At 35.6% G+C, this 14,015-nt stretch overlaps 2 protein-coding genes across 2 annotated transcripts in view; both read right to left on the bottom strand.

Moving 5' to 3' along the window:
* Window positions 1-11,671, bottom strand: part of LOC126753361 (uncharacterized) — a 48,605-nt gene extending 36,934 nt beyond the window's left edge. The window contains exon 1 of the mRNA XM_050464746.1: window positions 10,374-11,671. Coding sequence (XP_050320703.1) covers window positions 10,374-11,163 — 790 coding nt within the window. The 5' untranslated portion in view covers window positions 11,164-11,671. The remainder of the gene's footprint in view (window positions 1-10,373) is intronic.
* A 206-nt stretch (window positions 11,672-11,877) lies between these two features.
* LOC126753382 (putative nuclease HARBI1) lies at window positions 11,878-13,780 on the bottom strand. The gene is made up of 6 exons (XM_050464778.1): window positions 13,539-13,780; window positions 13,200-13,469; window positions 12,954-13,131; window positions 12,746-12,884; window positions 12,538-12,682; window positions 11,878-12,465 (listed from the first exon to the last, which is right to left on the bottom strand). The coding sequence occupies exons 1-6, from the start codon at window positions 13,730-13,732 to the stop codon at window positions 12,237-12,239; spliced, it is 1,155 nt and encodes a 384-aa protein (XP_050320735.1). The 5' UTR covers window positions 13,733-13,780; the 3' UTR covers window positions 11,878-12,236.
* Between the last annotated feature and the right edge of the window lie 235 nt (window positions 13,781-14,015).

Genomic DNA, 14,015 nt, shown 5'->3' with positions numbered 1-14,015 from the left:
ATAGAGTTTGGTTTTTGTTTGTCGAGAGAGGACTTTGCTTCTCAATTGCCTACTCAGTCCGAAGTAACACCTGTTGGCAAGAGTTATTCTGCGTTGGATTTCTAGGCTGACATTGTTGGTGGTGTTTACGCTGGTTCCAAGATAGACGCAATTATCTACAACTTCAAAGTTATGACTGTCAACAGTGACGTGAGTGCCAAGTCGCGAGTGCGACGACTGTTTGTTTGATGACAGGAGATATTTCGTTTTGCCCTCGTTCACTGCCAGACCCATTTCTTTTGCTTCCTTGTCCAGCCTGGAGAAAGCAGAACTAAAGGCGCGGGTGTTGAGGCCGATGATATCAATATCATCGGCATACGCCAGCAGCTGTATGTACACTCTTATAGAAGATGGTACCTTCTCTATTTAGTTCTGCGGCTCGAACTATTTTCTCCAGAAGCAGGTTGAAAAAGTCGCACGATAGGGAATCGCCAGAACGCATGTTTTGGAGGAACCGCAATTGGAGTGGCTAATGTGAATCGACAAATGGTACAAGCTCATGCAAAAGTATATACATACACACATAGACCTTAACGGAGAATTTACAAAAAAAAGTAAAGTGATTTTCGTTGACTAAAATTTGTTTTTGTTCTCTAATCGCGGAGTACGAGTACATATAAAAGGCAAAAATTTCGTGTATAATGATGACATAAGATCGGTTAAAAAAATGGCTCTTATTTAATGCAACAACTACTCTCGAGTAATGCCAAAGCAATTTGACGGTACACATAAAATCACACCATCTCAAAACACTCATATTAGAGCACCGTTATTTGATAGATAAATACAAAAGCGTACGAATGTACAAGTGGAACAGGCGTTACCTTATCGACAATTCGACAATAAACAAATCACACTGAAGCTGCAAAAAGTAACGGTACGAGCAAGTAACAAACTAATGAGACAAAAACGAAAGATAAAGACAAACCAACCAAAATATGCTGAAACAAGTACCACTAAGCAAAACTTAAAAAATAAATTAAAAATATTATTATTATATGACACAAAAATCCAAGCAACAACAGCAAAAAAAAAAAGAAACAGATAACAACTGCAAATGTATATGTATATAGTTATAACAGTTGGATCGATTGAATGGCTATTTAAGGTGGCTGGATATATAAAATTAAATGACACTGACGTTGCGCGCAAACAAGACGGCAAAACTGTATGATGTACGACGAGTACTACGATGCACGAGTTACGAGTACGGTACAGTAGATGCCAAGCGCAATGATTGTCCCAGAGCAGCTAACGAATAAGTAATCAATTTAGAATGTTTTTTGGTTTTTTATCTTTTTTTGAAAATTACTGTACCTTATATTTTATATGATATGTATGTATGTATGTATAGAGAACGTATGTATTTGTGTTGGTATTGTAATATGTATGGGTTATGGTTTCATAAAAAGTATCTAACTTACTATCACTCTACTTATAGCTATGCGGACAAAAGCGACGGACAGTACGTTGTGCCATTTGGTATAGCTGGATAGCTGGACAGCTGCAGAATGAGATAGAAATGTGAAAATTTTGCCATTTTATTACACAGCAAGAAGAACGATTTTAATATGATAATAATTATAATTTATTATACCATTTCGTATTGGCAAAACGAATGTGTAGGACGGGGCACATAATGGTATGGTATTGTAGGGCGGCGGACCAATAAAGAAACAAGCAACTATATCATATATACAAAGTATAGTAAGTTAGTTGGTATACTTACAAGCTACAATGATGATATGTAAGTATAGCTATGGATAGAGACCGAATACATTCTATTATGTTATGGAAAGTGTAGAAGACGACGTGTACAGAGACAGGTATTGTACAAAGTACAGATACAGAGCGCAATGTAGTTGAAAGCACGTTGGAGCACAGAGCACAGAGCTCAGAGCTAACAAATCAAGCATCCATATACGAAGTAGAAGCAGCAGAGAGAAACGCAAACAAAAACATATTTATAGGTAGGTAACGAACGTCTACACATACTAGCTGTATTTATATAGTAGCTACATGCTATAGAAATAAAATACTTTGTTGAAGCGAATCCAGTTGGGTTGGTTGGTTTGTTGGTTGCTTGGTTGGATGACGATGATGACGACGACGACGTTGAAAGTTGATTGTAATGGCAGATAAATACGAATACGACTGTGTTGTGTCGACGACGATGGTAGAACGACGATATGAAACCGACCGACCGGCTTACAGACGACACGAATGCCGAAACAAATGTGAGAATGCTGTTTTGCGACGTAGCAACGTAGCAACGTGGCGGACATTAAATGGGAGGCGTTGGCACGCCACTGATTTATAAAACCAGCTAGCTAGCCGCCAGGCAAACCATCGAAACAGTCAGGCAGTTAGGCAATGGAGCCACAGCTAACCAACGAACCAACCAAGCAACGAAACAACTAACCAATCTATAAAATCAGCCAACTATCTATACAATACACAGTTAGTGTGTACCCATACAATGTTGGATACTTTGAAAACTCGCATTACAGATGCACGCATACAGACATAAAAATTATATATATCCATGCAGTTAGAGATAGAGGTATGCATACAGCCAGCCGAAAAACCGATGTTTGCACTTACTTATATATATATGAATGTAGAGTGCACTTGGACTCATCGTATAAGTCGTTATAAGTAAAACGCTCTATAAAGCGAACATTATACTGTATATAGGGAGACTATATGTAGTTACAGATGTCGCTGTGCGGCAATTCGTGTAAATATCTCTGCAAAATATTGTATTTCGATGTGCTATGTGTAACCAGCGAATGTATCTACTATATAGGTATACATATATGTACATATAAGTATATCTATAACAAAATCTATACATACAGCCAATGTGGTTATAATCCCACTTGGTTTCGAAGCGTAATCATACGTTGAAATCTATGGAAACTATGAAAAGCTTTTGCTTGATTTTGGTTTCTTTCTTGTTTTCTTTTTTTTTTGCACAATTTATTACATTTTCTGCAAAATCATTACAATTTACTTTCGTGCGTTTTGCCTTCGGTTTGGGTTTCTACCATTTGGGTCTGTTCAATTTATACTTTATTAGGAATAATTACGATGGTATATGGGAAAAAGCAGATAAAATAAAATGTGTTATGTATAATATATGGTAAGGAGTGTATATGGTATAAGGGAGAGTGTGTGTATGGAGTGCAGTAAGACGTAATCCCATTTGAAATTTGTACGGGTGCTGTGAGAGAAACCTAAAAACACAAAAAAAAAAGAAAACACAAGCGACCCAAGCCAGGCGTATGGCATGCAGAGCGTAAATAATGATGGGTTGCTTGGATAGATGGAGAAAGATGGAGTTGGATGAGCAACATAAAGTTGAAAATAAAGCTGAAACCAAAAAACACAAAAAAACGAATGCAAAAAACACATACAGAACACGAGCAAGAAAACCAGCACAACAACAAAAACAAGAACGTATATATTAAGTACACAGAGTATGACTATTGAAATTCAACGAGCAAGTAAAACTTTTCGAACAAACTTTAATGTAGTAATTGAAGAAGATGCCAAAGCGAAGCGCACACAACGCTTATATCATATGTATTGCGTAATATCTATACAAATATAAATATATATATAGCTATAGATGTTATATGGAGCATTATTATATATCTATGTAGCATAATGTCGACTATAGTCAACGAGCGAAAAACGACAACGCCGAAGCATTATTATAATGTATTGGTTTGTGCCGAGGGTTGGGTCTTGGCGTTGAAAATACCATTTTGGTATAGAGCAATAATTTCCACTACTTGTTTTTTATATTTTTGCACTAACGTTGCTCTGTGTAGATTTTTCTGGTATACACATTGTAGAATTTTGTTAATTTTTTGTTTGACGTTGCGTGGAAACTATCAGAGAACATGCAGAAAGCAGAAGAGACATCTTATGAAGAATTAAAATTTGATATTGATTGTTTAACAAATGATTCTATACAAACAGATATACATACATAATATATGTATACATACTATACATATACATATATCTATATTGTAGAAATCCTATAATATATAATAGCTTTTCAATTCGTGCACTAGAATTCGAACTCTGCTTATGTCATTAGCGATAAGGAACGAAAGAAAAAACGAAAAGAGTGCAAAGATAAAATTTCATAAATGGAATACTTTGGAGAAATATTTATATTAGCCACCAACCAAATAAGATAACTTAAGCAGGTACTTTGTATGCGTATCTTGGAAAATTTATATATAATTGTTTTGCCGATTTGATTTTTCTGCGCTTCTAGAAGTAATTTTGAGCTATCTATAACGAAATCAAGTAACATAAATGCAAAAATGTACATATGTATGTATACAATAGAGGCTGTGAAACTCGAGAACAAATTAAATGCTCTGCCAGTTATAAGCGATCTCCAACGGCCCTAAAACAAAGAGATCCTCTATGGTGAAGTATTTGCGGCTTTTTCTATAGATGAAATCTAAAAACAAATCTACTACCAGATCTTGCCCGTACAAAATGGCGGCGTTTAGTTAAGGTTAAGAGGTATAACCCAATAGGCATCTCACTTGGACAGATTAGAACGCCGGATCGTTGTGATACTTAAAGAACTTCTATATACTGGATCATAAGACCCTTACAAATTGACAAAGCGCTGTGAGTCTATCACAAATTTGTTGAGTCGGTTAATGTCAGTTTCGAATGTCTTCTAATTCACCGAATGTAAGTTTACCGAGAAGTTTCAGCCTCAGTCTTGCAAAAAAATGGACAATGGAGTACAAATAGCCTGTATGTTTTCACCTCACCCTCCTCCATATAACTAGCGTTTATTAAGATTTTTAATCAAAATAATCAATAATACCAAAGAAGATCCAATCCGGTTTCCGGTGTAAGCGGCGCATGGGTGCTTCTTCTGGCTAGCTCATCGGCTTTGCTGTTCCCAGCGATTTCGCTGCAACCAAAAACCCAAACAAGTCTGATGATGAAGTAATGGATGCTATTTCTAGTGGGGGCAGACACTCTTTGACTAGCTTTGAGCGTACAGTTTATGAGCCCAGCCCTAGTGTCGCCGCTCTGCTGTCAGCATGAATGCTACGACTAGCGCCAACTTTATAGTAGCCACTTCTGTCTGAAAAAGCATTACAGTGGTTCGGTAGCCTAAAGCTAAGATTCACTGAGAGCTTCTTACAGAAAACCCCACTACAACCTTCGCTCCTAGCTTCGACCCATACGTGATAAAGCTCACTGCGCCTCTAGCGAGAAGCTGAGCAGAGAAAAAGCCTTCCCGAGCGGTCGCTGCGAGGCAAAATCGATGTTTCAGGAATGCAAATGAAGTAGAAGAGAATATCGGCGTGTGCTTCCCTGAGCATTAGAGCATACTTCGCAGCATTAGTGCTACTGTTGGTATAGTCTGCTAATTGACTGCACAGCAGTCTGTTAACGCAGGATTAAGGCCTTTGGATCCATATTTCTGAATAGGGATCGCATCGCCTCACTAGCACCCAACAGAATATTGGACTTTACCAATATGCTGGGGCTATGTGTGTCCTTATGATTTAGGAGAGGGCACAATATACCTAAAATCTCGGTGCATTCTTCATTTATTAATCTAAATCTAAATCTAATATTCTGCAGTGCAAAGGAGATACAGATAAGAGACGCTTGTTGATTCATTTTTTTGCTTTTGCGTTTTTGTTGTATATGCGTATGCGTTTTTTATGTTTGCTGCAGTATACATTTGCCACAAAGAGGATGTGACCTTTTTCAACTGATCTGAACCGCTAAGACGCTCTTTGAACACGCTCAAGCTTTTCAGCAAGTGTAGCCATTTTGAGCGTCCTCCACTAGACGAATACTTCATAGAACATAATTGGCTTGACTACGGTTTCGTACAGCCAAAATATTACCTTTGGTAAGAGTGCCCAACTTTTCTCTATTTCTCTATAGCTTACGCTTACCCTTTCTTCAATATTTGCCTTCTATGAAAGCACTAGGCGCTTCTATTCGCCCAGTTTTACTAGAAATTATGTTTTTTTTGGTCTGAAATTGAATTTCTGAGAATTTTAGTTTTTGATCTGAAACTCGATTTTTGAAATATATAAAAAACATGGACAACAAATTTTAACATTTTTCTTTCTCGTGTGCTTTTAAAACTAACTTTAACGATCTATTATTATCGAGTCTTTTAATAATATTTCTTTAGATTTTGTAACAAAAATATTTGTTCTACAACATTTTTTTTGTGAATTTACGATTTAATTAACGAACGCTTAACAATTTTGAATTAGTACAAACAACTTATAATGATATCCCTCAATAATCGTTAATCGATAACATTGGAACTCAAAACGTTATTTCTCCATATACAATAAAAATCGTTTTGGACGAACAAGAAGTGCGGTAGGATTACCCACAATGGAGTTAAGTAAGCTGAGTGTTTCTGACTCGAGATCGGATAGCTATAGCATATAGCTGTCATATTAACTGACCGATCAAACTCAAGCCCTTGTATGGAAAACTTTTTTATATTTCCGAAATTGGGCATACAATATTGTCCAAGGCATCAAAATCTTTTTATATCATTTTATTCTATAAAAAATGCACCTAAGAAGAGTATTATAGAATTTTAGTTTTCACTGAATAATAAACATTTTATATCAACATCCACCCGTAAAAAGATTGAGTCGAACAACAAGCGTATACAACATTTTGTTACATATTGACTCATATAGCCTGAAAAGAAGTCTAGCTTTGATGTAAACAATATTTTTTTGTCATTAAGCATAAATTTGTTACTTTTTACACCTTTGCCAACAAAACAGTATTCATTTTTGTTGTTGCTGCAATATACATGCGTTGAGCGTATTCGCTATTTGTAAAATTCCCGTATATGGTATGGATACCTGAGATACTGGCAAAGATTGAAGATTGCAAAACAGTATTTTAGCCTTTGAATGACGACTCAGCAATTCTTTTTCCCGAATGTAACACCGGATTAAAAGAAATTCATATATGCTAGATTTAAGGGTAAAACGCACTTTTTGTCAAACAACTTGTTTCGATACTCTCAAATGGTGCTGTAAGATGTTATCTTATCAGCAGATGTTTTTGAGATAAGATATTACATTAGGAAGAAAGGGCATGACCTGTTTGTCGAGACAAATAACAATTTTAATGTAGTGTAATTTAAGTGTAAGAAGACAACTATAAAAATGTTTCAATAACTGTCAGCTCAGAAGAAACCCGAATTTTACATATGGAAACTGCTTAAAAAGTTATATCGAAATATTTACCTAGCTCCTTTTTAATTGCTTTTTTTCTATTTGGAAAAATGTATAAAATTGTTAAAAGGGAACAATTTTGGGTATGAATGGTGGGAATGGCAGCTATACCGAATTTTTATAACATAGTAAAATTTATAATAAACAAATGGTGTCAAAGGGTATCAGCATATTATATTGTATAGACGCAATGAAAATTGAATTCCTTCAAAAAAATAAGAAAAAATATATTTTTTAAAAATTTAAGGGAACAGGTGCAGGTTTTAAAACTTTTGACGCTCGTTAATTTATTTATTTTCAAGCTACTTCAATTATTATTACATGTTTACCAAACTGTAATATACATAATTTGCTCAAGTTCGTGCTAAGCACAGACACGCAATCGCATTTTAATTCACAGATTGACAGAGCTACATACGTATGTACATATATGTATATATCTAAAAATTTGAGGCACTTGATTACGTATAACTCCACAGACGGTCGGCCATGACTAAATCGACTCAGCTCGTCACGCTGACTATTTATATATAAACTCTATAGGGTATCTGACTTTCCTTCTGGATGTTAGAAAATTAAATAATTAAAATGTTTTCACAGCTTTACAAAATAATAAAATAATAGATTTCAATGAATAGTCTCGGATTTTTCAACACAGCAGTACACATGCAGACCATAGGATCTATAAGCTCCTGACAATGTTCAAATGATAATCATTTCCAAATATCTTTCACTATCTGCAACAAATACATTGAATTAGTTGGTATTCGTTCAGTTACCAGTACATAACCTCAACTCCTTTGTAGCAGCGTACCATATTGATACCATGTGCAATATATACATATGTATTTTGCACTTTCGTTATTCCTATAATTGAAGACCTCTGTGACGATTTTAGCAAAGAATTTCACGATATCTTGAGTATACTTATGCGTTTTTTCTAGGTTTAATAATTCTTTCTGTCATTTCCCGCAAAGTGAGGATATAAACAACTAACACTAGTTTCAACAATTAAATATTGCAATTTTTCTATAGGAAGGGATATGTGATATATTTTTAAGTAGCAGTAAGTAAGTAAAAAAGTTAGCTTTGGCACACAGACTCTGCAAATGGTTTATTAGTTTTGAAGTACTGCAAGTACTGCAATATGTTTTTTTTAAATGCGAGTGTGTACATACAGCTGTGTTCATTGAAAAGCAGTGCAAGAGGTGCGAAAATATATAACGGTTTTTTTGCATACTCCTGTCTGTTAGTTGATCGCTTGCGCATTGTTTTTGAAAAATGGAATATAGAGAATAGAAAAATATAAAAACCCCGTTGGATTTGATGTATTTGATGCTTTTTTTCATATTTTTTTCGAAAATCCACAACTTTTTGGCTGTTCACTGAAATAGCAGTTTTTAATTTTGCTCAACGAAAAGTGCCGAGAAAAATTTTAAATTTTTGAATAGTGAGTTCGATTAAGTTTATTATTGTAAGTTAAATGACAATAGACCATAACAATGAAAAAATTTAAATTTTAGTGGGTAAAGGACCTCACTGCTCCAAGAAGGATAGGCTTTTGATTGTTGAGCTTAAAAAAGAGGGGAAAACATACAAAAAATACAAAATCGTTTAAAATATTCTGCCAAGATGGTATACAATGCCATAAATTATGAATTGAAGCCCGAAAAACGTGGTGCCCTACGCAAAACTACAAATTTAGAGGACCGACGCATAATGCGCTTCTGCAAAAACAACCCCTTTGCATCATCTTGAGAAATAAAAGCGGAGCGGAAATTGGGGATTAGCAAAGAAACTATTCGACGACGACTGGTGAATGAAAATTTGAAAGCGCGAAGCCCACGAAAGGTGCCTTTACTTAGTCAAATACATATTAAAGCCCGGTTGGAGATTGTTGGAGATTGCCAAAAGCCATTTGAACTAGCCAATATCAAAACGAGGCAATATCCTTTGGACAGATGAGTCCAAAATGGTCTTGTTTTGTGGAGCAGGCTCTAGACAGTACGTCCGTCGACCCCCAAACACGGAGTATATTCCAAATTATACGGTCAAGACAATAAATCACGGTAGCTTTAAAATTTTGATAAGGACCTGTTTTTCTTATTGCGGAGTGGTCTCAATAAATATGATTGTTGGGATCATGAATCAAAATGTGTACGTGGAGATATTAAGGAACGTTATGCTGCCATATCCCAGTTGGAATATGCCCTTAAAATGAACACTCCAGCAGGATAACGATCCAAAACACACCAGCAAATTGGTGAAAAATCGGCTCAGCCAAGAAAAAAAAATTTGATGCCATGAACAGCTCAATCCCCGGATCTCAACCTCACAGAAAACTTATGGGGAGACGTCAAGAGCTTTATTTCAAAGCAATCCCCATCTTCTAAGCCGCAGTTTTGGCAGGTTGTTCGAGAGGCATGGGCGTAGATTCCCTTAAGGGTTGCCAGGACTTGCTCGACTCCACGCCACGTAGGTGCAAGGTTGTAATAGTCAATAAAGGATACACAATATAGTATTAAGACAATAACAAAATGTTATTTAGTATAAATGAGTTAATTAATGAGTTATGTTGATTTTTTTAATATTTTTTGTTAACACTGCTATTTCACTGAACAGCACAAATTAGCGCTTTTATTTTTTTATTATTCATTCATACTTAAAAAATATAGAAAAAAGTAACACAAAAGAGTTTCTAAATAATGTAAAAATAAATAATTTATCACTTCTAAAACATTTTTTATCTAATATTGGTCTTTATAATAGAATTTGTCCATCTAAAACATACAGGTCATCTGCACTGCTATTTCAATGAACACAGCTGTATGTACATGCTCATATGTATAAGCAAATGAAATATATATAGTATATGTATGTACATTTTATTCACAAAAATGGTCTCTTGGTGTTTGATTTAGTTTAAAATGCGCTACCCATAATAAACACAATTTTGTTGCAGTCCATTTTTCCAACAAATAGTTCAGTTTTTTTCTATTTATCACTTAAACAATTTGAAGTAGCATACACGCAATGTTTACTCACTTTTTATTATCAATTCTTCCATTTCGATAGTTGGTGTGAGAATTTGCTCCAGTGGCTCCATTTTTATTCTTTCCGGAGGCAAAATTGTGTGTTGTTGTTGCTGCTGCGGTTGCTGTGGTGGCGGCTGTGGTTGTGACTGCGATGCCTGTGTGTATGCACAACCGCCCACACTTGCTCTCCTTCCACTTTCACTAGAAGTCGGCATGCCAGACATACCGGCATTGTACGCGCCACCGGCGACAGAAGAAACATTGACATGTGAAGGCAAATAACCACCCACTCCGCCACCCGCAATGCCTACACCAACAGCTGGTGCTGTAGACGTGGCCGTAATTGCCGAGGCATTTCCACTACCTATATGATGGCCAGCCATATCAAGGTCAAAGCCGCCAACTCCGCCGCCGCCACCGTTGCCACCACCAACGAGGCTACCACCACTCGTGTCATATAAACAACCACCCCTACCTAGTGTATTTCCAAACATGCCAGGCATGCCATTACCACTCCTCATACCGGTGGCGGCAGCAACATGTGCATGTGCTGCGGCAGCAGCAGCATATTGTGCTTGTTGTTGTTGTTGCTGCTGCTGCTGATGGTGATGATGTAGCTGTTGTTGTTGCTGTTGATATTGTTGATGCCATTGTCGTTGCTGTTGTTGCTGATGCTGCTGCTGCTGATGATGATGGTGTAAGAGCTGTTGTTGATGGTGGTGGTGTTGCTGTTGTTGTAGTTGATGATGCTCAAGTTGTTGCTGTTGTTGTAAATGTTGTTTGTTTTGATTTTGCGACATGGCGTTGTGGAAGTCAAAACACAACACTCACAACGCCGCCGTCGCACGTTTTCAACGTAGCCGGTAGATTTTTTTTCTCTTTCCCGCTCTATTTCTCCGCACTTCTGTTTTGTTATTATTTTTTTTCAACACTTGTTTATGCTATGTATTCGGCACACGTTTTCGTATATAATTCGGCTCGTGCTTCTTCTTATTCTTTGTCTCCCACTTGCACGCAGTTTTTTATTTTTTTTTTCGTTTTTGCACGGCGCCTTATATACTTGGAATTTTTTGTATATGTACAAGCAGGAGCTAGCTGCTTTTACATGTTAAGCTGATTTTCACACACATTTTTCACAAACAAATTTCTGGTTTTCCTTAACAAATTGTAATGCAAACACAAATTAACCACTTTAACTTGCAAAGGCACATGAAATTTGTTTTTATTCCTCAAATTTTCCACTATTTTTCGGCAATTTAAAAATTTTTTCACGAGACGTGCAAATTTTTCCAGCTAACACCATTAAGTTCTTCTCTCTTTTGACTAGTGTCAAATTTGACAATGGACATCGAATTGCTTTCGTGTAGAGTTGCCATGTATTCAAATTTTCAACTCTCCAAATTGAACCTATGTTATAAATTTGTAGACTTGAGTCATGTGTGGATTGAAGATAGCTTGGAACATTTTGAAATTTGTGGAATACGTACAAGAATTAAGGCAATAATGACAAGTGATTCAAAAGTTATTCGTTTAATAAAAATATAACTCTCATGTAACAACATGTCTGAGGACAGTAAGATACAGTAAACACAAATACACTTACTTCAAAATTTACGATACGTTTTTTTACGTAAAATATAGTGACATACATGAGTATAAATTGTTAAAAAATACTAATATGCATTTCAAATATAAAAATATAAAATAAAAAAACAAACATAAGATAACACACATTAATAAAAAAAATTATGTAGTACAAAAGAATCACAAAATAAATGTAGTTTCGTACAATACAACAAATAAGTTCGCTTTGCCTCTTAAAAGTAATTGTTAAATGCAATCTCTATGACCATTTCAGGTACTTTTGAAATTATTAATTTAGTCCATACAGATATTTTTTAATATATTCCCGATTTTCGTGACCACTTGTCCATATATCCTCGCACATTGCATTTGGCAGTGGTTTACGTTTAGGTACCACTGACATTAGATGTTCATCTATGGCACAATTTTTGGAAAGCAAATAGTTATGCATAGTCACACAGGCGGTGACAACATTTGCAGCAATCTGGTGATTGTAAGGCAAAATCGTTTTGAGGCAACTATATTAATGATGAAATAGATACAAGTACGTATTATAATTTAAATTAAACTGATAACTTCGTGAAACCTACCGAAAACGTGATGTAAGCATAATAGTAGCAGTATCTAACACGCCAAGTATTGCTTCTAAAAGCGCATTAAATCGAAAATCCGGTAGAGATCTTGGATTTCTATAAGGATTAATTAGGATATCATCTAAATTATAACCGCGATCAGCTGAAAAACATTTCCATTTCTTATTTTTCTACTAAGATACTTTATAAGTATATATATATTTACCAATTAGCCATGCAGGTGCCGTTACAAAGAGATTTTTCATAATACCATATATGTGACTATGTTTCCAGACGAATATGTCACTACTTCCACCAGGCGCTCGAGGATTCACATTCAGGAAACGATATTTGTTATCACAAACCTGTTTTAGCAGAAAGCAAATAAAATTACATGGCTAGAAGGCGAGTCACAAATACAAAATATTATTTACCACTTGAACATTAATTGCTAAATTGCCATGTCTGCACTTAAAATCTTGCTTTTGTGTTGCAGCCACTTTAGAAAGACGTACATGGAAACAATCCATAACACCAACTACATGCGGTATACCGTATCGAGAATTAAAACCGTGCTTAATACCCAAAGTCTCTTCGTTATTTGAAGGGAATCTGGATGTAAAAATTTTTAAGTTTTTACTATCACCTATTATATTATTTTGTTTGGCGTGCTTACTCACACAATATAATCGGTAGCGAGAAAATGTACTATTATCTGGCATACTTCGGGCACACATTGTTGTAAAATACTTTCTGCGTAGCCTCGAAAAGCATCTAAATGTTGTAATGCTCCGAAATGACCATGCGCTAAGTATGTAAGCGTCGTTAATACACGTAAATCGAATGGCATACGATTATTATCTAGCTCTGGACGATAGTAGGTACGGAGACAGAGTACAAGTAAAAAATCCTGGAAGAGCCACTTGTCGAGTCGAAAAATATTTTTAAAGCTAAGTCAAGTCGTAATAATATATCAATTAAGTAGGTTTTATAAGAGGTTAATAAATAGGAGCACTTACTAATCATCCGGTATGTCAAAGGGATTAGGAAGTACTCGTAACTCCTTACAACGCACAAATGCTATTACTTCTTTTGCAAAAAGCTTTTTAACATTCATGGTTGTGAAGCGACCCTCTTCGCAAAAATATTGTTTGTCCTGCAAACAATCAGTTTGTAGCCCACTAAATAGGCAAGTGGCCAAATCCAAATCCATTTGCGTAAATATTGTGTTTTAAACGAAACTGAATTATTTTCAGAAACAATTGATTGAACAAAATTGTTGATATTTTAAAATGTAGAAATATAGCAATTCGAAATGCTAGATGTAACGGCACATTTTCGAAAAAATAAGAAATGTTGCCAGATTGATAAAAAAAGAAAAAACAATTACTTCGGTTGCGCCGAGCTATAACACCCTTCACAAAAGTTTCCACAGAACTTGATTTTGACTGATATATAGTGTTGCGATATCGGCGGTTTCGACAAATGGTTAACTT

Source organism: Bactrocera neohumeralis, chromosome 3, assembly GCF_024586455.1.
Source record: "Bactrocera neohumeralis isolate Rockhampton chromosome 3, APGP_CSIRO_Bneo_wtdbg2-racon-allhic-juicebox.fasta_v2, whole genome shotgun sequence".
Lineage (NCBI taxonomy): Eukaryota > Metazoa > Arthropoda > Insecta > Diptera > Tephritidae > Bactrocera > Bactrocera neohumeralis.
The sequence above is the reverse complement of the archived record's forward strand: the minus strand, read 5'-3'. Positions and strand labels throughout refer to the sequence as shown.

What these genes read in the sequence shown, in the direction of transcription:
- LOC126753382 (XM_050464778.1), bottom strand. Translation starts at nt 13,732, where the DNA reads ATGGATTTGGATTTGGCCACTTGCCTATTTAGTGGGCTACAAACTGAT. An exon ending in TAGCAATTAATGTTCAAGTG is followed by an intron (nt 12,885 to 12,953) that starts GTAAATAATATT and finishes CTGCTAAAACAG; the next exon opens with GTTTGTGATAACAAATATCG. An exon ending in GGCACCTGCATGGCTAATTG is followed by an intron (nt 12,683 to 12,745) that starts GTAAATATATAT and finishes AATGTTTTTCAG; the next exon opens with CTGATCGCGGTTATAATTTA.